At 47.4% G+C, this 20,807-nt stretch overlaps 3 protein-coding genes across 4 annotated transcripts; 2 read left to right on the top strand and 1 right to left on the bottom strand.

Moving 5' to 3' along the window:
• Positions 1-495: 495 nt before the first annotated feature.
• cab39 (calcium binding protein 39) lies at positions 496-10,061 on the bottom strand. 2 transcript variants are annotated; one of them, XM_076049652.1, is made up of 9 exons: positions 9,725-10,061; positions 5,765-5,920; positions 5,522-5,686; positions 5,274-5,392; positions 4,148-4,316; positions 4,003-4,062; positions 3,280-3,345; positions 2,751-2,894; positions 496-2,662 (listed from the first exon to the last, which is right to left on the bottom strand). In XM_076049652.1, exons 2-9 carry the CDS (start codon positions 5,876-5,878, stop codon positions 2,474-2,476), a joined length of 1,026 nt encoding a protein of 341 aa, XP_075905767.1. In that variant the 5' UTR covers positions 5,879-5,920; positions 9,725-10,061; the 3' UTR covers positions 496-2,473. The 2 variants fall into 2 exon arrangements, with proteins under 2 accessions (XP_075905767.1, XP_075905768.1); XM_076049653.1 differs by having other exon boundaries at positions 9,855-10,061.
• Positions 10,062-11,974: 1,913 nt separating this feature from the next.
• Positions 11,975-13,745, top strand: her8.2 (hairy-related 8.2). Its single transcript, XM_076049750.1, has 4 exons — positions 11,975-12,390; positions 12,502-12,597; positions 12,697-12,775; positions 13,039-13,745. Exons 1-4 carry the CDS (start codon positions 12,328-12,330, stop codon positions 13,371-13,373), a joined length of 573 nt encoding a protein of 190 aa, XP_075905865.1. The 5' UTR covers positions 11,975-12,327; the 3' UTR covers positions 13,374-13,745.
• A 2,312-nt stretch (positions 13,746-16,057) lies between these two features.
• Positions 16,058-18,685, top strand: her13 (hairy-related 13). The gene is made up of 4 exons (XM_076050012.1): positions 16,058-16,245; positions 16,381-16,467; positions 16,585-16,666; positions 17,394-18,685. Exons 1-4 carry the CDS (start codon positions 16,180-16,182, stop codon positions 17,837-17,839), a joined length of 681 nt encoding a protein of 226 aa, XP_075906127.1. The 5' UTR covers positions 16,058-16,179; the 3' UTR covers positions 17,840-18,685.
• Positions 18,686-20,807: the final 2,122 nt, after the last annotated feature.

The following is a 20,807-nucleotide window of genomic DNA, read 5'->3' as shown; positions in this document are numbered from 1 at the left end:
TTTTTGTTTTGTTTTTTCTCGTGCTCCGCTTAAAGAAGCAGTCTGCAGTGAACTGTTTAAATAAATACATGACCTTGAATGTTACAGTCTGCCCGGCAAGTATTTGTTTTTTCTTTTTCTTTTTCTCCAGTGGTTTGAACGTCATGGGTCTCGTGGAGCAAATGTGTGGTTTTCGTCGTTTACACCCTGGACAAATAAGACACAACGCGTCTTACTTTTCCCGGTCCACTTCAGTGTGTTAATACTTGGAAGCAAATATTTGTGTTACATTTACATAGTACATTTAAAGGTTGAGCAAGCTTAAGTTAAAAAAAAAAAAAAATATGAGTATCTGGAGAAAAACTTATTTTCAATAGTCAGTTACAGAATATAAAATTATTTTATAGTGCAAATTAAATTTGTCCAATTTATGTGATTTCTTTAAGGGAAATGTATATTTTATTTGTCCCATACCAGCAAACCAACCCTATGAACAAAGAGAAATGTAAACACAGATGAGTTGTTAAAAACGACCACAGCTTTATTTTATTCCAAATATTTTTGCTTTCGTTTCTCTTTTTTATTGTTTTGTTTTATCTCAATTGTAGGGCCCCAGCCTTTGACACTTAATAAAGCAGCCAACGCTCTGTGCTGGAACTGCAGTCTGAAGTCAGCATACAGCCACACAGCCAAGAGTTCACGTTTGACGTTTCAGCGCTGTTAAATGAAACGATCCCAGACTTTCTCAGAACAGCGTCATGCACAGCCAGAGGAGGAACATGCACATTTAATGCATATGGAGGGAAGGTGTGGACTTATTAAGAGTTTCACAGCAAGGACTGTGATTTCTTTCTTTATTTTTACCGTAAATGTGCGACCAGTTTATCTCAGCACCATGAGTGAAACGTCATCTGGCAAAGTGCTCTGCTAGAAATGATCGTTTCCACTCATATCCGTCCTGACAGGATGAGGGAAGAAAGAGTGTGTGGCCTAACGACAGAAGTGAAGCTAGAAAGAAGTTCTACTGTTACTGAAGGAGGAACAAAGTAAAGAAAGCAAGGAAGAGGAGGAGGAGGAGGAGGAGGAAACCCTTGAGATCCTGTCAGCCAGGTGATGCTGTCGACACAGCAACTCAGTGCACAAGATGTTAAAGGTCTTCCCAAACCCCACCCCCCACTCCCCCGGCATGTTTTCAGCAGTCGGAGTAACTCAAAATGTGGATGGAAAACTTGAAAAGAAAAGAGGATTAACAGAGCCAGAGCTAATAGCATGACATTCCTCTGCTGTACAAATTGTTAATATCCTATAGGTTAGCTAAACGTGAGCTGGCGCTTATTTTGTTTTTTAAAGTTATGTACAGAGAAACCCACCAGCAAACACTTCAGCAGTAAAATGAAATTGAATAAAACAAAAACAAAAAACAAAAACAAAATCAATGTCACTTGATTCTTTTTGATGGTTCTTAAAAAGCAATTTGATTACAATTAACCAAAAACATGATGTTTAAGGTAATATATATATAATATATATTCATATGTCAAGGTTAAACCAAAAATAATCTACAAAGCAAAAAAAAAAAAAAAAAAGGCATATGTACATGTTCACCCTGTCCCAGAAAACATCAGAAACCCAACTCATTGAAACCACCCAAAAACTCATTGCTCCACTCCACGCCACTCACGCCGCCCTGCCTCTCGGCGTCCCCGCCCCCTCGGCGTCCCCGCCCCCTCGCTCTTGACTGGATGAAGGCGTCAAATTCTCTGGTGGTCGCCGTGATGAGCCGGGATTCTCCGAGTCTGTGGCACTAAACTTGAGGTGGGTTGGGGGGGAGGGGGTGCAGGCTGTGGCTGAGTGGGGCCGGTGCTGGGTACAGCCGTGGGTCTGTCACATTTCAAAGGCATGCAGCACACGCGCCAAAGGTTCGACTCGCTCGTACCATCTCCACCGGGAAAAGCTGATATTGCAGTACGGGTGTATGCGCGTTGTCGATGTCGTTTCTGTTTTCTTTCTCGTGTAGTACATGTGAGTGTCTCTCTATCTCTCTATCTCTGGCGATGGGATATTTTCTGTCACTGCGTCTGATGGGCTTGTGTTGTCGTTTTAAGTCTACCTTAACACGTCTCGGTGTGCAAGAAAGCAGCAGCATCTATTGTTTCGTTTTGTTTTTCTCTTTATCTGTTGAAGGAAAAAGAATGGGGGGGGGGGAGAAACAATACTCAAATGTTCACTAGGGGGAGCTGTGGAGCTGGCAGCTTCCTGATGGGTTGATATGGGTAGGTTGCTTTTTTTTTTGTTTGTTTGTTTGTTTCCTCAATTTATTTTGTTCAGAAACCAGAACAGCAGCTGCTGATGGGTCCGTCAGGCTTGTAACATCTGGGTAGTGTCCAGACGCGGTTCCTGAAGCTCCCCCACGCTTGCGCGCACGCACGCACGCACACACACACCCACACACGCACACACTCACACACTAGCACGCACACCTGGGCACCGTTCCTCAGGCCTCCTGGGGGGCAGGCCTCTTGAGATCCCTGATCTGTTTGACCAGGTAAGTCTTTTCATCGTTGAACTGTTCGTCCTCCGTCCTGTCGTTCTGGAACTTACTGAGAAACTCGATGAGCTTGGTCTGGTTCTTCAGCAGGATGTCCAGGATGGGCTGCGTCTTGTTGGGGTTGGCCACAAACACCTGAGGACAGAGCGAGCGAGATGACTCTTGGTCTGATCAAGACGGAGGCGTTTTAAAGCTAATTTCACAAAGATATTTTTTCTTTTACCTTAAAAACATGGAACGCCTCGAACTGGATGTTGCGGCTCTTGTCCCGTAGCAGGTTCATCATTAGCTTGAGATTCTCTGGCTTGCTGATGTATTTCGTCATGATGGTGAAGTTGTGACGGTCAAGAAGCAACTCTCCCAGTAACTACATCAACAGATCAATGCTCTTGTTTTAAAGTATGCAGGCTCATATGATGTGAAAACAAGTGAATATTAAAGCTTACAATTTGACTTAAGTTGAATGATATTTCAAATCAAAAGGCAAAAAAAACAAACCCTATCAGTTTACATTTCAACAATATGTAAAAAAAAAATAAAAAAAATAAAAAAAATGAAAACACTTGCACTTTGATACTTGAAATGCTTGTACAGCGATTCCACCACTAGATGGCAGTCACAGCGAAACGATAGGAGATGGATGGTTTGAGGAAACCCAACACTGACAAAACCCTCAACCTAAAATAGATTTCCTAATAGAGCTGCGTCGCTCCATGAGGCCTGTTTACTGACAGGACCCGGGCGGTTCTTACCTTGAGGGACTGCCGCTTAGTCACGTAGTTTTCCGACAGGAGCAACTTCTCATATTCACTAAAAAACTGGGCGCACACACAAAGAAAGAGGCAGTGAGACAGAGAAGTGCCAGAGACGGAGGGAGAAAAACAGAAGCTGTGGGGAAACAACAAAGTCATCTGAACACTTCGAGTGGTTGTTTTCATGACTGCGTCTGCCTCGTGTCACAACACAGTGTCACGAAAATTAGAGAGATTTCCTCCTCGCAGGCTGAAAGCTAATTGGTGTTCAAGGCCGACAAATGATCTCCCGGATCAGCAGCCTGACGCTGCAGCCTGACTTCCAGACTGTCTGTTTCAAAGGAGAGCCGTCTGTCGAATAAGCCCAAACAGGAGCAAAGGCAAAACCTGACACAGAAACTTTCTACAGTGAACCATTGCAGAAGAGTCATTCTTTCTCTTTCCTGCTGATTTAATTCAAGACAAAGAAAAAAACACTGAAAAAACTCTGTTGTCAGAGAGGTTCCATTTATAATACAAATCCGCTCATTTAAAGAGGAAACCATCCGGAATCTTACAAATTTATTGGGAAATAATATGCCATGAAATGATATTTCTGACTGAATGATTGGTCTGGGTGGATTCTCCGAAACCATCATGCTACTGTGAAATCAGTGCAAGAGTGAAATCTGACTTTCAGCCTTTTTTTTGTTAAGCATCTTACATAAACTGGGCTGGACTTACTCTGTCATAATGCTGCTCCAGGAACTCGGCGCTCAGTAGCTTGTGTCTTGTGAGGAGGTCCTGAAAGGAGACAGTGTGGTGTGTTCAGATACGATCACCCCGAACCGGCGGCGAGAACGAGGGCAGAGGGCGGCGCTGCGCAAACCTTGAAAGTGGCAAATGCGTCCGAGGCGATGTCAAACGTGGACATCTCGACGTATGTGAAGAAGTCGTAGAACTGCTGCGAGTACAGTGTGATCTTGGCCAGGGGTTCATGTCGGATGCACTCCCTCAGCATGATGCCACAATTCAGGGCGATCTCTGGAGACTCGTACCTGCAGACAATCACGCCACACGCGACGGCGTTTGTCATCATACAGTCGCAGAAAATGAAGGTGAAACCTCAGAAAAAAAGAAGAGGAGGGTGAGCCGTCGTATATCAGCATGGTTAGGTGGAAAAAATAGGTGCGGAAGAATGCCGCGTTATGTATAATAAATCAGAATGAGCGTTGTAAATACCGGTCCCGAGTGTTTTGTGCCACCAGGTTGACGTGATTCAGTCATCTACGCTCAGCTCATGTTTATTTTATCCCCACCGTTTGCCATATTTGGAGGCCGAGCAGGAGACAGACACTCTCCAAACACTCCAGACATTCATGAGGTCAAACGCTAAGTTAAATAAACGTTACGAAATGAATTTATTTCACGGTGCAGTTATATATAGATGTATTTATTTTTGAGGGAGGGTGCTGGGATGAGGGGGGGGGGGGTGAGGCTGTTAATTGTTCAAAGCTGTCGCTCCCTATCGTGAGTCAAGAAGGAGGCGAGAGTTTCTGACTCCACTCTATTTTAAAAGGGGGGTAAAAATTGACAAATACAAGTGAAACTGAACAGTCTGGGAAATGAAACTCTCCACAAATACCACAGCTATGCTTCTCATTATGTTTACGTGCATCAGCCACCAGGATATTTGATGTGTGCAGCACGGTTAGAGGAGACACAGCTTGATGTTCTGCAGATGCTTTGCCGAAATTTGACATGTTCCAGTTTCAGTGGCATTCCTGTGTCCCACTTCGTGTTTGTGTAAAAACTGATTACAACAGTGTCAATGTCGGGACTTTGCACTCAGCGACCGACAGGGTAAAGTTAAGGTAGTGTTGTTTGACTTCACCAATACAGACATTGGTGACCTTCAGAAGTGTTCAATACGACATTGCACCTGTCAAATATTCAACAATGCTGCGTGCGTGTGTGTGTGTGTGTGTGTGTGTGTGTGCGGTGTGTGTCCTCACCCTCTCAGCAGCATGAAGAGGATGTTCTGCTGAGTGCAGAGGTACTCCACTGTGGGTGTCCGGGTACCGATCTGACGCCTGAGGATGTTGTTGAAGATCTGAGCCACGTCTTTCTTACCCTGGTGGTCGGAGACCAAACGTACGTGACAATGCAGAAATTCAAACGCTCCTCACGGCCGAGTTGAACAATCTAATAATATTCTCATGGACTTGGCCTCATTTCCGTAAAAGGGGTTTTGGAGTCTCACCTCAAAGTCGATGAGTTGCAGGTCGGCGATGAGGATGCCGAGCAGCCCGCTGTTGTAAAGCTCCTGGGCCAGTTGGGCCACGGCTTCCGTCTGGGGCTCCTTCTCATTGGTGCCGTACAGGATCTCCTTCATGGCCACCAGGCTTTTGGACACCTCCTCTGTGGCCTGGATCAGAAGGGAGCAGGTTAATAAGCACAGGAACACAGAGAAAGCAGAGTAACTGCAGGGGTGACGGCTAGCGACCTTCTCTGCCTTTTTGTCCGACAGGACGTGCTTCTCCAGCACGGACATGCTGTCCTTGAGGTTCTTGACGATGTCCGCTGGCGACTTGTGGGATTTGCCAAAGGGGAAAGGCATGGCGGAGGGTTACCACGAGCAACCAGCGAGCGGACTGTCCACCTGGGAGGAACAAAGTGTGTAAAATGAGATTAGAGTCCGCAAACAAAAGTCGGAGAGTAACAAAGAACATGGGGAAAAAACAAAAAACAAAAAAACACCAGCAGGAGTCAGAGACAGACGTTAATACCCAGCAAACAGAGACTTGGGTAAACATCTTCCAAAGCTAGCAAATAATCAAAGAGCTTAGGGAGAGCAAAGCAGGGAACAATAAGAGCTTATGTGAAACCAGCAACTTGCAAATGACTCAGAAGTCAAACGTCTTGTGCAAAAAAAACACATCTTGCAGGTCTGGACAAAGGCTGACAGGAGTGAGGAAAGATAAGTGGGATCGTGCAACTGCTTTTCTTGCGAACGGTCGATTGCCATCAAGTTTGCCCAACAACTGCAGATGCTGCTGGCTGATAAGTCAAGTTTTTAGATCGCCTGTTTGCTGATCACCAAGGAGTGTCACAGACAAAACTGAACCAGCAGAAAAGGGGGAATTCCTGCCAACACAATATAAAAAAAAAAAACTCCTTCTGTATCAATAAAAAGTTCCTTGTAAAACAAAAAACAAAATAAGTGAGCTCAAGGCAATATAGTTAAATCCCAGTTTAATGGGGACAGTCCAGGAACAACAAAATAAAACTCCTGTCAACTGTCGCGATTTATACTAAACTGCTCCAGTAGTCACGCTGAGGTAAGTTAATGGAGCAGTGACGCAGTGCAAGACGTGCTTGGCATGTTTGTTTGACCTAATGAAGAGCGTAATGACAAGCGGTAGTAGTTGCCGATGCTACTGCGGTACTGTGGCACAACAGACCGTGTAAAGCGTTCACGCTGGAGGAGTGAGCTGAACCTTGTCTTTTGTACGCGTGGTGGTTTGTTTCGGTTGCATTATTTAACTTTAGACTCGTCTTCAGCTGGAGGAAGTGGACTCTGCAGGAAGGAGACGCGGTTCCAGTCAGCCCGCAGTCATAAATAAACTCCCATCTGTTTTCAGCGGTGAATGTGTGTGTATTACATCATGGCATTCTTTGACTGATCACTGATTTATAGACTGATATGTTATTTATATATAGATCTATATGAAACTTGATCTGAACTTGATTTGCCCTCTCGGCCTACGTTGTCTGTTTCTGGGTAGCTGACTCCCGGTACTGTCCCAGTACGTCATCACCCTGATCTGTACGAGCTACCTGGAACTCAGGCTGCGGTGGGGACACGCGCCGCCATGAGGAGCTGGAACAATTCCTGGTAATTGTGATGGGGGGGAAGTCCTCTATTTTAACAGCTGACCTCAGGATACAAGATTATTCAATCTTCCAAATAATACTCTAAATGTTGTTCACAAATAAAGTGGTTTAAGTTTGATGGAAACGGTTGTTTATTAACCTGACATGTAAAAAAAAAAAAAAAGATTTAAAACTAGTTGCAACACTGTAAGAGGTGGTATATAATATATAACATCAGAATGTGGTAACGGCCCATCCCTATAGTTTTGAAACATACTATACAAATAAAGTACAAGTGATAAAACCTTTTTTTAACAACTGTTGGTGCTTTGATAAAAAAGTTGCTCAAGCTCGTCCAAGTGTTTTCAGTCAATGATTAACCCCCTCTGTGTTTACTATGACACAGGCCCACTTCCACCTCAGAGTGGCCTCAGACCTTTGTGTGACCCACTCCCTCAACTCTGAATAACAAGGCCTGCCGACAAGGCAAGTGGCCATAAATTCAAAACAAGCGCGCCTCGGCACAGCAAGGACATTCAAATATAATAATTAATACTGGCTTGAGGATGACAAGCATGTTAAACCACCACGCACGAAGAGAAAAGATAAACAGAGTCATGGCTGTGTTTTCTTTTCTCATGGCTGATGCAAGTGTGAAAAGTCATGGCTGACGCAAGTGAAACACGTCTTTCGCTGCTGCTCTTCAACTGGGTTACTTAACAAGGACCTTTATCAGTGCAATAAGCCTGATGTTTTTTTTTTAAAAAAAAACATTCACTAGCAACTAAATCTGCACTCAATAAGTGCAGACGTGCAAAATGACGGGACAAACTCTTCCGAGAACAGTTAGGCAGTCATGAAATACGCTTTGGCACAAATCAAAGGCCAGCAAACAGCAGCCAGACAGACACCAACCAACCTGTTGTCTTGCTTAAAATCCTCTAAACTTTAAATGCAAACCAGCCGGGCCTTCGCACACTTCCTCTTATGTCTTGGCAAGGAGTCCACATTTAGAAACCGTGTCCAGGAATCTAATCCAGAGAGGGAGGTGCTGCCCACCAGTTGTATAGATGTGTCAGTGTCGGTGCAGCAAGCAGCAAGCAGGGGCAGGGGCAGGGGCGGCAAGGCAAGGCAGAAAAACAAAACGTCTTGCAGCCGTTTTGAAGACGCAACAGCCCTCAGCAATTGTCAACAGAGCGAAACTTCGCCAGGTGGCCAAATCCGTCTTTTCAGTCTCCCAGGCTTAATGCTGGTTAAAGTAGCCCTGCAGAAGCGGCAGCAGGGCACCAGCACCGCCCCGGTGTCCGTGACGTAAATGACGAGGAGACGCATATGGCAGGTTCCGAACTCACATGGTCACCCGCTCACCCGCTCAGCCACAATGGCTGTTACTAATCAGGCATGGAGTCATTATAAGCCAATGAATGTCGGGATGCGTGGCGGCCCGCACACCTGACGTGACCTACAGCACGATCCAAACGTGAAATTGGAATCTTTTTTTATTATTATTATTATTATTATTGCTTATTTGCTTTAACACCGATCGCGCTTTCGTCACAAATCTCAAGCATCGCAGACAGCACAGTATTAGGCAGCGTCACCACCGATATAAACGGAGGACGTCACCCTCCACACACCCACCCAGCCCTCGGGTCCAGACAGCGGCAGATGCTCCGCTATTATCTGTCACGAACAAGCTAGCAATGAGCAGCTAGCAGCTAGCAGCTAGCGCCCCCCCCCCCCCCCCCCTTTGGTCCCCAACAACAGCCATCCACAAGAAGGGTTTCTACTGTGATAGCCAACTAACAGCAGGACCTGCATACAGTGACTCAACCGAGTTGCGAACCCCGTGGCCCTCCGAAGCTGGCCAACGTGAAGCTGACACCGAGCACCGCCCCTCTGCTCGCCATGCCTGGGGTTGTGATGGTGCGGAGCATGTCATCTGTACGCGGGGCTCAACAAAATGGACCCACGTCCGCCGATTTACTGTACATCGAGCAAGTGCAATACAACGCAAACGTTTCGCCGCCGTCGCAGTCTTTTGAAAACTGCACCAGAGGGCTAACTTTGTGTGCTAACGTGGCCTTTAACATTTCAATCACAGCCCACCAAACAGCAGCGCTGCGAGCTCTGCTTTCGTCCCCCCCCCTCCCCCAATAAAAGACTCAATGCGTACGTTTCCAGTTAAAGTGAATCCTCTAGGGTCATCGTCGGTATTTCCAATCTCAGGAATACCCCCAAATAAGACAAAATATTCAATCGGGTAGCCGTATTTACAGCACTGAGTCGCGTAATGTTAGCTAGCTGGCTAGCTCAGTTAGCATAACGGTCCCTAGGCCTGGCAGAGGCTCCCCAGCGTCGGAGATATCAGCTCCATGCCTCGGGTTGAACGGACCGTCGAAGCGCAGCTACGACGTTGATACATGCTGCAAACAGCGGCCCTCCAGGCAAACACGAACACGCGCAGTCTATCTGGGGAAGCCGGGCTCCTAACTTCGTCGCAATCTGCGTTGGCTAAAATAAATTAGCTTCTATAGACAATGCTTGTAACGATGCAGTCATAACATCTCAGTATTACGCGACGTCGTACCTTTAAAGGGTGTTTTCACTCGGTCCCTCTGATGTGTCAAGGCAGTAGCGGGCAACTCAAGGGCTCCTCGGGAGAGAAAAAAAATCGCTTTGTTTTCCTTATACGTCGCCTCCCCTCGTTCTGAACTTACTTAATTGTGCGGCCCCTGTGTTCCCTACTTCTTTCTCTGTCCGCTATGGCTCATTCGGAGGGGTTGTCGCTACATTGGTGTTTGTCGCCCCCTCTGGTTGGCCGTGGTCACTGAACCAATGGTGGTCGCACTCCGCTGGATAGACACTACGCTATTTGGCCGTAGGAGGGCGCGCTTATGCCGTCATAACAAAAACTAAAGCCGTTGACTTGTCTTCTGGTTATTTGACCCTTGGTTTTGTTTTGTTTTTTGTTGTTGTTGTTTTTTTTTAACAAGTTATGGGTCACCAAAGAACACTGCAGAGTGTCAAAGTCAACTCTTCCTTTGATATATTTCATCATGAGCTTGTTTCATTGGTCAAAGCACACTTTTTTTTCCAACAATATTCTAGAATGGCGGGGAAGTTTTGTGAACGTGATGTAACATGACCTGAACTGTTGTGAACAGATTTGGAAAATGTATATGAAAATAATACATTTGGCGTGTTGGCTTAGTATGTGATCTATCGATCGCATAATCCTAAGTATATTTTATTTATATGGAACTTCTCACAGAGAGAGCTGAAAAAAGTGTTTTACGAGTAAAAAATACAACAACAAAAAAATACAGAATCATTGCAAATACAGATTAGAGCAAAAGAAACATACAGAAACATATTGTCAATACACTGGGACAATAAAAAGGATACAGCAACACGCACAATAGGAAGGAACGCAAGCCTAAACAGGTGATTTTTTTTTTTTTTTACAATTGCTTCTTAAACATATCTTTGGAAGAGGCAGGTCTCAGCTCATGAAGGCAGAGTGTTCCACCATTTAGGCATGACAGCCATCAAGGCTCTATCACCCTTTTGTCTTCAACCTTGTGTGTGGGACAGTGAGAAAAAGGCCTTCAGCCGATTGCAGTGACCTGATAAAGAACACAAGATCCGGTGCAAGGATGCTGGTGCCTGACCATGGAGGGCTCTGTAGGAGATGGTTAAAATCTCGTACTGTATCCTGAAATGAACAGGAAGCCAGTGCAAGGATGCTAGGACCCGGGTGATGTGAGTGAATTTGTGAGATCTGGACCGAAGCCTTGCGGCAGCAAGGGGGAGCAAACAGAGTCCGCAACAGAAAGGCTCCACACACCTGCAACCTGAGAGTGTTGGTGGATCATTAATGTCTGGAATACTTTCACTGAATGTAAATGTGATCTATAAACCACGAAGATGAGCGAGATGAACATTTCATTTTTCAGTGAAAATACTCACATGCATGCGCTTATTACCACGACGTGTAGGTTTATACCTCCAGCTCTGGCCATCCTGCGGTCACCTGCTGCAGGCTTCCTCTCCTCCAGGCCACGGAGGCTTCTCCTCCGTCCTCCTTCCTGGGGTTATGACGCCTTTCATGCTGATTACGCTTGAGTGAATGGGGGGCTTTTGTTCGGCCCCAGTTCCCACGACCCAGCATTCGCCTGGCAGTCGCGTGGCTCTGAAACAGGGGGGGGGGGGGGGGGGGGGGGGGGCGCTGTGGAGGAACTGAACTCGGAATCGGTGGTGGATGGCGGGAGGGTTGGGTTTGGGGGGGGGGGGGGGCATCTGGTCAAGCTGACATCTGCTCAGTTAACAGTCAACAGCAGATGTCGGACACTGAAAACGCGGGGCTGTGATCAAAGCAGGTTAAACGCACCCGCACAAAAAAAAGAAGAAAAAAAAGAAAGAACTCAGGACTCCTCCGAACCGCACCGTCAACACACTCCGACTACAATACTGAGGTGTGGTCTCCTTTTGCTGCAGGCTTGTTTGGAAACTGCCTTCATCCCCATCTGACTAAATGAATGAATTAATACATAAATTAAATATGTATTTCTGTAGATCTGGACATCATGTGGACAAATATGTAACTCACATACCCAAACATCAAGGTACATTCCTGTTGCTGTGTCTCTTTTCATTTGTCGCGAGCTTTGAGGGAACCGGTTTGTCTGCCTCTGCAGGTGTAATGTTGCTCCTGGGGTGGGTGGGGTGGGGTGGGGTGCAATAGGGTTGGGTGTTGGGGGCTTCCCGGGGTAAAAGCGCAACTCGCACGCTCTCGTGCATATCTGGGAGGAGAGGAAACGCCGAGTTTCGCTGTTGGCCATGCACGCAGATAAAGCAGGGCGGAGCGCAGCACAGTTCCAGGCTGGACATCTGTCGCTTGTGACGTGCCTCCTTTTTTTTTTTCTAGGCCAGGACTCTTCAGCATTGAATGGAGGCAGTGACCTGTCAGTCTTGAATGATAGGAGCCCGTGTGTGGGAAAATCCCTCAGCCAAAGAGCAGCAGCATTCACATGCTAATTTGGGGGCCGATAAATAAGAGTGCCACGCCGCGCCGAGGGCCCTAGAGGCGCGCAGAGAACCGGCGTGGAGGAGGCAGAGGGTGCGCAAAAAAAAAACAACCATATATATCTACACACACTCGCGCACAGGGAAAACGACCCCCGGAGAAACATGACTGCTTCACCCGTGGCGCACAACGTGGGGAAACATACCGCCGCCAAAGAGGAACGAAAGGTATGTTCCACTGTTTTACATCCTTTAGACCGAATCCTCCTGTTCAGGAGGACCGCGTGGCCCTCACGTCGACGGTCCATTTCATTTCACCCCCTGCTCCGTCTTCTACAGCTGCGGAAACCGCTCATCGAGAGGAAACGTCGGGAGAGGATAAACAACTGCTTGGATCAGCTCAAGGAAACCGTCATCGGAGCCTTCAGGCTGGACGTGAGTGTGTGTGTGTGTGTGTGTGTGTGTGTGTGTGAGAAGCGGGTGAGCGACAACGTCTTGCTGATGACTCTGTGCTGCGACGGTGTTTTGTGACAGCAATCCAAGTTGGAGAAGGCTGACATTCTGGAGATGACGGTGAAACATCTCCAGAACATCCAGACCACCAAACTCAACGGTGAGTCGCCACTTGTTGCAGGATGTCTGTCTACCACAAGCTGAGCTGCCAATATTTAAGTTAGTTTATATACAAGTTTGGTTTTATTTTTTATTTTATTTGTTTATTATTTGGAAACCGTCATCGATGAAGTATTTTTAATGGAGGGCAACATGACGTGTAATGTGCTATAAAAGTGAATGATTCAACATATCAAAAACCACCACCAGGAGGTGCTCTAATCCTACATATGCACCGTGTTTGTTCCCACCTTCCTCACGCAGACTCCAAGACAAGTTTGGAAGCCCAGCAGAAATACAGCACAGGCTACATCCAGTGCATGCACGAGGTGCACAACATGCTCCTCACGTGCGAGTGGATGGATAAGACCCTGGGCTCGCGCCTCCTCAACCACCTGCTCAAATCCCTGCCGCGGTCCACTGACGAGCGCCCCCTTCAGGCCACGCAAAGGCAGGACAGCCCGCCTCCTGCGGGTTCAGCGAGGAGGCCTCCGGCTACTGCCCACAGAGAAGAGCCCAGCCCCGGGAGGCAGGGTGCCAGACCCGGACCCTTCCAGAGCTGTCCCCTGGGGATGCTGGAGATGTGGAGGCCCTGGTGAAGACTTCTCATCTCATCCCTGTTAGACCCTCCTCTGTTATGTATCTTATAGATATGCTGCTCAGAAGACAAACAAACACATGGGACGCTTGTGTTCCACTGAATGTTATTGTAGGTGTGTTATAATGATTCTATATACAGACCTTCTCGGTACTTCCCTTCAGAAGTTGACTTTTCGTAGCCTGCATTATAGAAGGCTCTTATTAACCTTTTTTTGTGTATTTATTGCATTAACAGCTTTATTTATTTCATATTATTAAATAAGACTTTGCTTCTTAGACCATTCTTTTGGTTAGAATCATTGTTGTTGGTTTTTTTTTATCCCCTTTGCTGTTTTATTAACCAACATAATATTAATAAAATGTCTTTTCAAGCCACACAATCTTTGTTATTAAATTAATGTTCACCCAATTTTAATCAGTTATGTTATTATAATCAGTAGCACTCAATTAACAGAATACTCTTGAAGAGTAATCAGATTAGCTCTATTACATACTTTTGTATGAGAAAATGTTGCTAAATAATCTTAAATTCCTTGTTGTACTTCATTTTCTTTACACAGCAACAGCATACAAGTGCAAAAAAAAATAACTTGGATAACTTTCTAGAATAAGTATACCAACGCAGACAACACCACCATGCCTGCTCGTATCAATGTCCCTCTCATGTACAGTATGTTTAAATAGCTTCTACTGTATGTGAGCCTGCCCCCTAGCGAAACATTGTTGTTCGTGTCATTTACGTTGAGTCAGGACAGATAATTGGGAGCAGATTTCATGAAACAATGTTAAATGCAGAGAATAGCACATCCATGTTGTTACAAGGCCAATTAGATTCATGGAATATAACTGAGTCATGTGTCGTAGGGACAAAATAAAACACAAAATAGATTTTAAGAATATGTTTAAAGAGGCTACATGAGCCATTTATGAAATTACGTGTAAGCACAAACGCGTTATTTCATATAATCAAGGGGAGCAGACGTGTTAATAACGATATAATAACCACTTGGCTTGGCTGAAAGCGCGCACGGTCCGCTCCCTCGCTGTTAGAACCGTTATGACGGGCCGCCAAAGAGAGAGAGAGAGAGGGGGGGGGGGGGGGGGGGGAAGAGGGGGGGCCTGCTTGGGCGCAGCTCTCCTCCAACAAAAGCGAGTCGGGACAGCTGCTCTCCTCACAGTCACACCATCACAGATCCGGAACGTGCAGGGTATCTAACGACGGCGAGGTGCCAAAACCTCCCCACCACAGAGCTCTGAGACGGTTTCCTTTTATTGGGGGGGGGGGGGGGGACACATAAAGTTTATAGCGGCGCTATTTTTATTTCGGCGGAAAAGGGGACGTTTGAAAAGCACCTCGACCTTGCTTATACCTGGCAGGTGGTGCACATACATGCCCCCCCCACTCCCGCCCCTTTCCCGAGCAGACACGGCCGCTCCATTGTGCAGGTGATTTGCATGATAATGCCCGTGCAGAAAAATAACGAGGGCAGAGGCCCGAGGCCCTTATTGGACATAAACAAATAGACATTGTGCGCAGCAAGAACCTGCGTTAGTTCACTATCAACAGTCATAGTTTTCAATTCACTGATAATAAAAACAAAACGTCCTTATCATTTCATCGCCAGTGTGTCTAAAAAAAAATAAATAAAAATGTGTGTGTGCAATGCAACACAGACCCCACTACAAGCTACTTACCCAACATTCCTATTACTAACCTGCTAAAGAGATCCCTGAGTGTAGATTGTCTTGTAGCGGCACATGCAACGTGAGAGTGCATAGTTAGGAGTTGCATGCGAGCAAGCACGCACGCACGCACGCAGGCAGGCAGGCACACACACACACACACACACACACACACACACACACACACACACACACACACACACACACACACACTGGCAGTCTCCAAACAACGGGGGGAAGAGAACAAACGAGGCGCAGGCCAACACCTGTCGCTTTCTTTGGAGAAGGGCCCTTAATTCCCCCGGCTGATTCACTCCGGGGCTGAGGGGCCGCCGGCGGCAGCAGCAGCTGCCAAGTGGAGGCATCGCGTTACATCCGCCAAACAGCCGCCTGGATTCTGCCGAGGCCGGCACAAAAGCCAACAACAGCCAAGGGTGAATGGGCAGCACAGAAAACAGGAGCTGGAGGCGCAGGCTTCCACCGAAAGTGCGCATTTTAAGCGGCGCCAGCTTGAACATGAGTGCAAGACTTTTCCCGGCAATCTTGCCTGAAAAGTTCCACGTGTAAATCACAACGGGCGTGCAGATGTGCGTCATTATTACGTTATAATTCACGAATTCCTACGTTAAACGCGCCCTTGTGATTTAAAAAAACAAAAAAAAAACAGCGCTGCTGCAGCCCCACCGCGCCTCTGTCAGACGGCGGGCTTGTGTGCAGCTGAATGGCGCTCGAGACACAGCAGCCACAATGATAGAGGGAGGCGGTGTTGGGGGGGTGGGGGTCAAAACAGAGCCTCTGTACCAACTGTCTGGGTTAAAGCCCATCCAGCTCCTCGCGGGGCGCACGCACAGCGGCGCTGGCCGGAGACAAAGGCGGCGCGCGCTCATTGGCTCGGGCCGTGTGCGCTCCCGTTGTCCCCCGGCGAGAGCGGCTCGGCCCCCATTCACATGTTAATGAGCCCCTATAAATAGTGACAACAGCCGCCCCGGCGGCCCCAGCAGTCCAGCCCGTCCTTCCCTCCACCACACACGGGACGCCTGCGAGGCGAGTGGGCCGGCTTCTCCTCAGCCACTCTCCCCGGAAACCGGTTCCATCCGCCAGCTGCATCCCACCACCACCACCATGGCCCCCGGGTTCGACATGGAAGGAGACGACAGTGACTGCGGGGGACAGAAAGGGGACAGAAAGGTAGAGTGGGGACGCTGCGGACAGCACTTTGCGCTTACAATGATGTGTATAATGTGGAGGACAGACGGCGTGATAGCAACTCCAGCTATGAATTTGTGTTCCTGAAAGTGTGTTGTTTGTGTGTATGTTTTGCAGACCAGGAAGCCGCTGGTGGAGAAGAAGAGGCGAGCGCGCATCAACGAGAGCCTGCAGGAGCTGCGGTCCCTGCTGGCGGATACAGAGGTATCTCTCTCTCTCTCTCTCTCTCTCTCTCTCTCTCTCTCTCTCACACACACACACACACACACCAGTGTTACCTGTTGGTTCTGATGGAGCTCCTCCGCTGGTTTGTTTCCACAGTTTCACTCCAAGATGGAGAACGCAGAGGTGCTGGAGATGACGGTGAAGAAGGTGGAGGACATCCTGAAGAATCGGAGCCAAGGTGATACTTCATCACATCCTGGGACAACATGGTGGACATGATGAATATTATCATTGAGCTGTGTTTGTGGCATGAAAGGTCACCAAATGGCTGATAAGACAGATGCACTTTAGATTTTTTAGAGCTATTCAGGTGTCATTGAAAAAAAAAAAAAAACAACATTTCAGGGTTACTCTGCGATTTAAAGCTTCCTTTTCGGATTCATATAAGGTAAGCTGTCTGAGGTAGTCCAAAAGCAAATTTCAAAAAGTGAAATACAACCACAAAGTCTGTTGAAATTAAGAGCTAAAAGCAAAGGAATGCAACATGATCAAAAACAGCTTCACGTTTTGACGCGTTATCATTAACGCCGTTGTTATCTTCGCCAAGCTTTGGCTTGATGTTGTTTGTTGCAAAATAAAGAGCAGGACGACAAGAAAGATGTAATCTCACAGGGCTGCAGGACCCCTGCAAGGGTGTGTTTAGCATTTAGCAGTCGAGGAACAACAAGAACAACCAATTTCTGCTTTCTTTTCGCGGGGTTTTAAAATGTACACTTTTTGTACAAAAGACAAAATAGATAACACCCAGTGTACCTACAAGCTGCAGGCTGCAATAGTCCCTTTCCTGCTGGATTTTTCACATGTCACATGTGCACAAAAGTGCAGCACTCAACCATTGAGCAGGGTCTCCTGGCGGTGCTTCTTCACTCTGTCTCAGCACCTCACGCCTCTGCTCCTTCTTGCAGAAACCGACACGCTGAACCAGGAAGCCAGCGAGAGGTTCGCCGCCGGCTACATCCAGTGCATGCACGAGGTCCACATGTTCGTGTCCAGCTGTCCGGGCATCGACGCCACGGTGGCGGCGGAGCTGCTCAACCACCTGCTGGAGTGCATGCCCCTGAACGAGGACCACCTCCAGGACGTGCTGACGGACCTGATGGGCGACGCCCTCGGCGGCGACTCGCTCTGCGGCAGCCTGGTGTCCCCCGGAGGACGCAGCGTGTCCAGCAGCGCCTCGTCCTCCGTCCTCTCCCCGGCGCCGTCCTCCGTGTCCGGCGAGGACCTCTGCTCCGACCTGGACGAGACCGACAGCGAGCACAACCAGAGCTCCGGCCCGGAGGCTCCCGAGAACAGGGAAGCCCTGAGCGTGTCCACCCTCACCTACCCCCGGTCCATGTGGAGGCCCTGGTAGGCCCCACAGCCGCGGACTGGGCAGGCGTCTGAGCTGTGCTGCAGCATGGACTCATGGGATTTTACTTCTTTTTTTTTGTTGCAAGGATGTGACAATGTGCCTCTTGCTAGGAAGGAAAATGACTACCCGACACACGAAATAAATCAGCGTCCGGCTGTGTTTTTGCATCGCCGGGCTGATCCACTCCCACAATCCTGTGAGGTTTCAAACGTATGAAAGCTGTGGGAAGATCTGTCGGATCAGTCCACTCAGTTCAACCAAAACGGAATATCTCGTGCTTTATGATGGGCAGCAGAGCGGCTTTACATCCCAGCAGAAGGAACAAGGTGTATTCTTTGTAATCGTCTTCCAGTAAAAGTAGGACGTTGCTCGGCAGAAACACAAATTGCTGTTGAGAAAAATCTACCTTGGCAACGCAGAAGGACATCAAATAACTGCTTCGTCTTCCACAAGGGCCTCAGCAGCTTGTGGGCCCCCCTTGAAGCCCCCCCCGCCCCCCCAGTCCCTTTATTAGTGGTGAGTGTGACTCCCCTGGCTTTGAGTCGTTAGTGCAACTCTTTTTTTCACACCTGGAGCCGGAGCGAGCCTTTCCATTTAACACTTAACAAAGAACAGTCAAGGGACCGTTCACACTTCTTTTTCTCTTTAAATGTCAGCAACTTTTGTGTAGAAAGGATTTTGGATGTAGCTAAAAGCTCTTTTCAGACTGGCCAAACCATTTTGATTAATATAAATATTCCTATTGTATTTCAGAAAGGTCATAGTTTAATGGACCAGTAGCCTCCTGCTGAGTGACCACTCTATGTTGTAATGTTGATGAGAGATGTCAATAAATATGTCTTGATATATATGTCTTTCGATAAATAAAACAGAGATGTGTAGCATCATACATATACATATGTTAAAATTAAGTTTCAAACATTGTAGTCTAACACTCAGCTCGACAGTGTTGCCTTCATCACAGCAAACACCAGGTTCCTTTTTTTCCGCTTTAATAAAGTGATTTATTGCATTCTGATATGGGGTAAGATTTTAAAGGGATTTGTTTCCCTGAAAACAAATTTTCCTGGAATCAAAAAGAAAAATCCAGATTTTCTGTTCATTTAAGTCAGCCAAAAAAAATAGTGTTTTTTTTTTTTTATCTTGTTTGATCTCGACATCGAAACTGTAAGAAATGTACAGTATGTGATATCAAGTGGGAAATTGGGAAATATGGATTAGTGTGTCCCCAAATAATCTTAATTTACCATTAAAGGGTAGAAAACTTCCACACTGGTCCTTTTAAAAGACTGAACGCTCCACGCACACAGTCAGTGAAGGCTGAAGAACGACGGAACAAAACCTGCTGTGGTTCAACAGCAATCAAGTCTACTTTATTTCATTATACAAATGGGGAGTTGTGAACGAGGACCAGTGCCTTGGATGAAAGCCTCTAGTTTGTGTCCCAGCAGGACGTGTGTTATGTGTGAGTGGAGACACCTCCACAGGTGTCTGCACTCTCACTTCTTACACAACGACGGGGTCAATAAAGAACTGTGAGATCCTGTCTGGAGCGCCAGGGAGGACAATCAAGCGGCAGCGGCAGCAGCAGCAGGAGAAGATTTTCAGATCTGGCTTCCAAATCAGCGGAGGCGTGAGCCCCATGGTAAACATTCAATTCCTGTCTAATAGCATTTTGTGTCGTTAGTTGCCTGCTGTCAGAGGTTGTACCTGCTTGTTGTTTTTTTTCTTTTTTCTTTTTTAAGAGAACAACCAAAGAACCCAGGACAGAGGCAGTGGGTTGCTGGGGGGGGGGGGTTTGCAGGCTGGGTGTGAAGGTGAAGGGGAAGGGATTGAAACGGGAGCGGGCCGAGACGCTGATCAAAGCTGCCGGCCCCTCGACAGAACAGCGTCAAATGTTCTCACATAAAGAGGAGACAAGCCGGCTCAGATGCTTCAAAGGGGACTGAGGCAACTTTGGATCAGCCACACACTGCGGCACGCTAACCCTGCTGGAAGGGACAGACAGGCCTTCACTCCAACTGGGTTTTTTTTCATTTTCAAATATGTACTTTTTTTTATCCTGAACACAAGGCAAGTGTCCTGAAAACTAATTACAGACTGCAGAAAACATCTGATTTAGCCCTGTGTTTGCAGCCTCCTGCAAAGACACTGGGGGCTTTAGCCTGCTGCTGCTGCTGCAAAAAAAAAAGAATTACAAAAAAATGATGCGTGCAATATGTCCAAGCTTCCACACCAGTTATGTCTCAGCCAGTCTTCATTGGGCGAAAGCAACAGTGACTAAACAATAAAAGGGATTTTTTTTGGGGGGGGAACAAAGAATATGCTCAGCACTTTCTCTTTCTCTCTTTCTCTCTTTTTACCTGCAATAAGAATGCCAATCAGAGCTGGTGGGAATCCTCCCCAGCATCATGCAGCAGCAGCCCGTCACGGCGACGTGCCAGCTGAAAGCGACAGATGACACTCAGGCCGGACACTTTAGGGGATTTAGTCTTAGTGGAAGAAAGAAGACAAAGGGAAAAACTAATCCGACGGGGTCCTCGCTTTAGATGTGGCCGCGCATATGAAATTTAAGGTCAAAGGTCGGTGCAGGGCAACAGTTGCCGGCGGAGGCCGTCAACGGCGGATCGAGCATATGGCGCTGAAACGGATCCCCCCCCCCCCACCACCACCACCGCCTGCTGCCACTGTGAGCTCATCTCAAACATCTCAAAGCGCCTTTGAACCGTCGCTTCCTGCCGGACGGCAGCGGCCAGGAGGAGCCGTCTGGGACGCACGACACAGACAGCAGAGGCCCAATAAATTAACACATCTCGGTGGACGAGAGCGCGCATCTCGCTCGAGGAAAGTCCCGCCTTCACACACGAGGACAGCTGGGATATAAGCCCCGCCCACCGAAGAGCCAGAGTGCAGGATGAGGGAAGCGTTTCACCGCTTCCATGTGCAGGAGGCGTTCTCGCCTTCGCTC

The sequence above is a fragment of the Nelusetta ayraudi genome, unplaced genomic scaffold (assembly GCF_046127955.1).
Source record: "Nelusetta ayraudi isolate G7.1 ecotype Tasmania unplaced genomic scaffold, CSIRO-AGI_Nayr_v1 ptg000120l, whole genome shotgun sequence".
Classification (NCBI taxonomy): Eukaryota; Metazoa; Chordata; class Actinopteri; order Tetraodontiformes; family Monacanthidae; genus Nelusetta; species Nelusetta ayraudi.
The sequence above is the reverse complement of the archived record's forward strand: the minus strand, read 5'-3'. Positions and strand labels throughout refer to the sequence as shown.

Coding starts and splice junctions, on each gene's coding strand:
- her13 (XM_076050012.1), top strand. CDS start 16,180: ATGGCCCCCGGGTTCGACATGGAAGGAGACGACAGTGACTGCGGGGGA. Junction 16,246..16,380: donor GACAGAAAGGGGACAGAAAG/GTAGAGTGGGGA, acceptor TATGTTTTGCAG/ACCAGGAAGCCGCTGGTGGA. Junction 16,468..16,584: donor CCCTGCTGGCGGATACAGAG/GTATCTCTCTCT, acceptor TTGTTTCCACAG/TTTCACTCCAAGATGGAGAA.
- cab39 (XM_076049652.1), bottom strand. CDS start 5,878: ATGCCTTTCCCCTTTGGCAAATCCCACAAGTCGCCAGCGGACATCGTC. Junction 5,393..5,521: donor TGCAACTCATCGACTTTGAG/GTGAGACTCCAA, acceptor TCCGACCACCAG/GGTAAGAAAGACGTGGCTCA. Junction 4,317..5,273: donor CTCTTCATGCTGCTGAGAGG/GTGAGGACACAC, acceptor GATTGTCTGCAG/GTACGAGTCTCCAGAGATCG.
- her8.2 (XM_076049750.1), top strand. CDS start 12,328: ATGACTGCTTCACCCGTGGCGCACAACGTGGGGAAACATACCGCCGCC. Junction 12,391..12,501: donor CCGCCAAAGAGGAACGAAAG/GTATGTTCCACT, acceptor CGTCTTCTACAG/CTGCGGAAACCGCTCATCGA. Junction 12,776..13,038: donor CCAGACCACCAAACTCAACG/GTGAGTCGCCAC, acceptor TTCCTCACGCAG/ACTCCAAGACAAGTTTGGAA.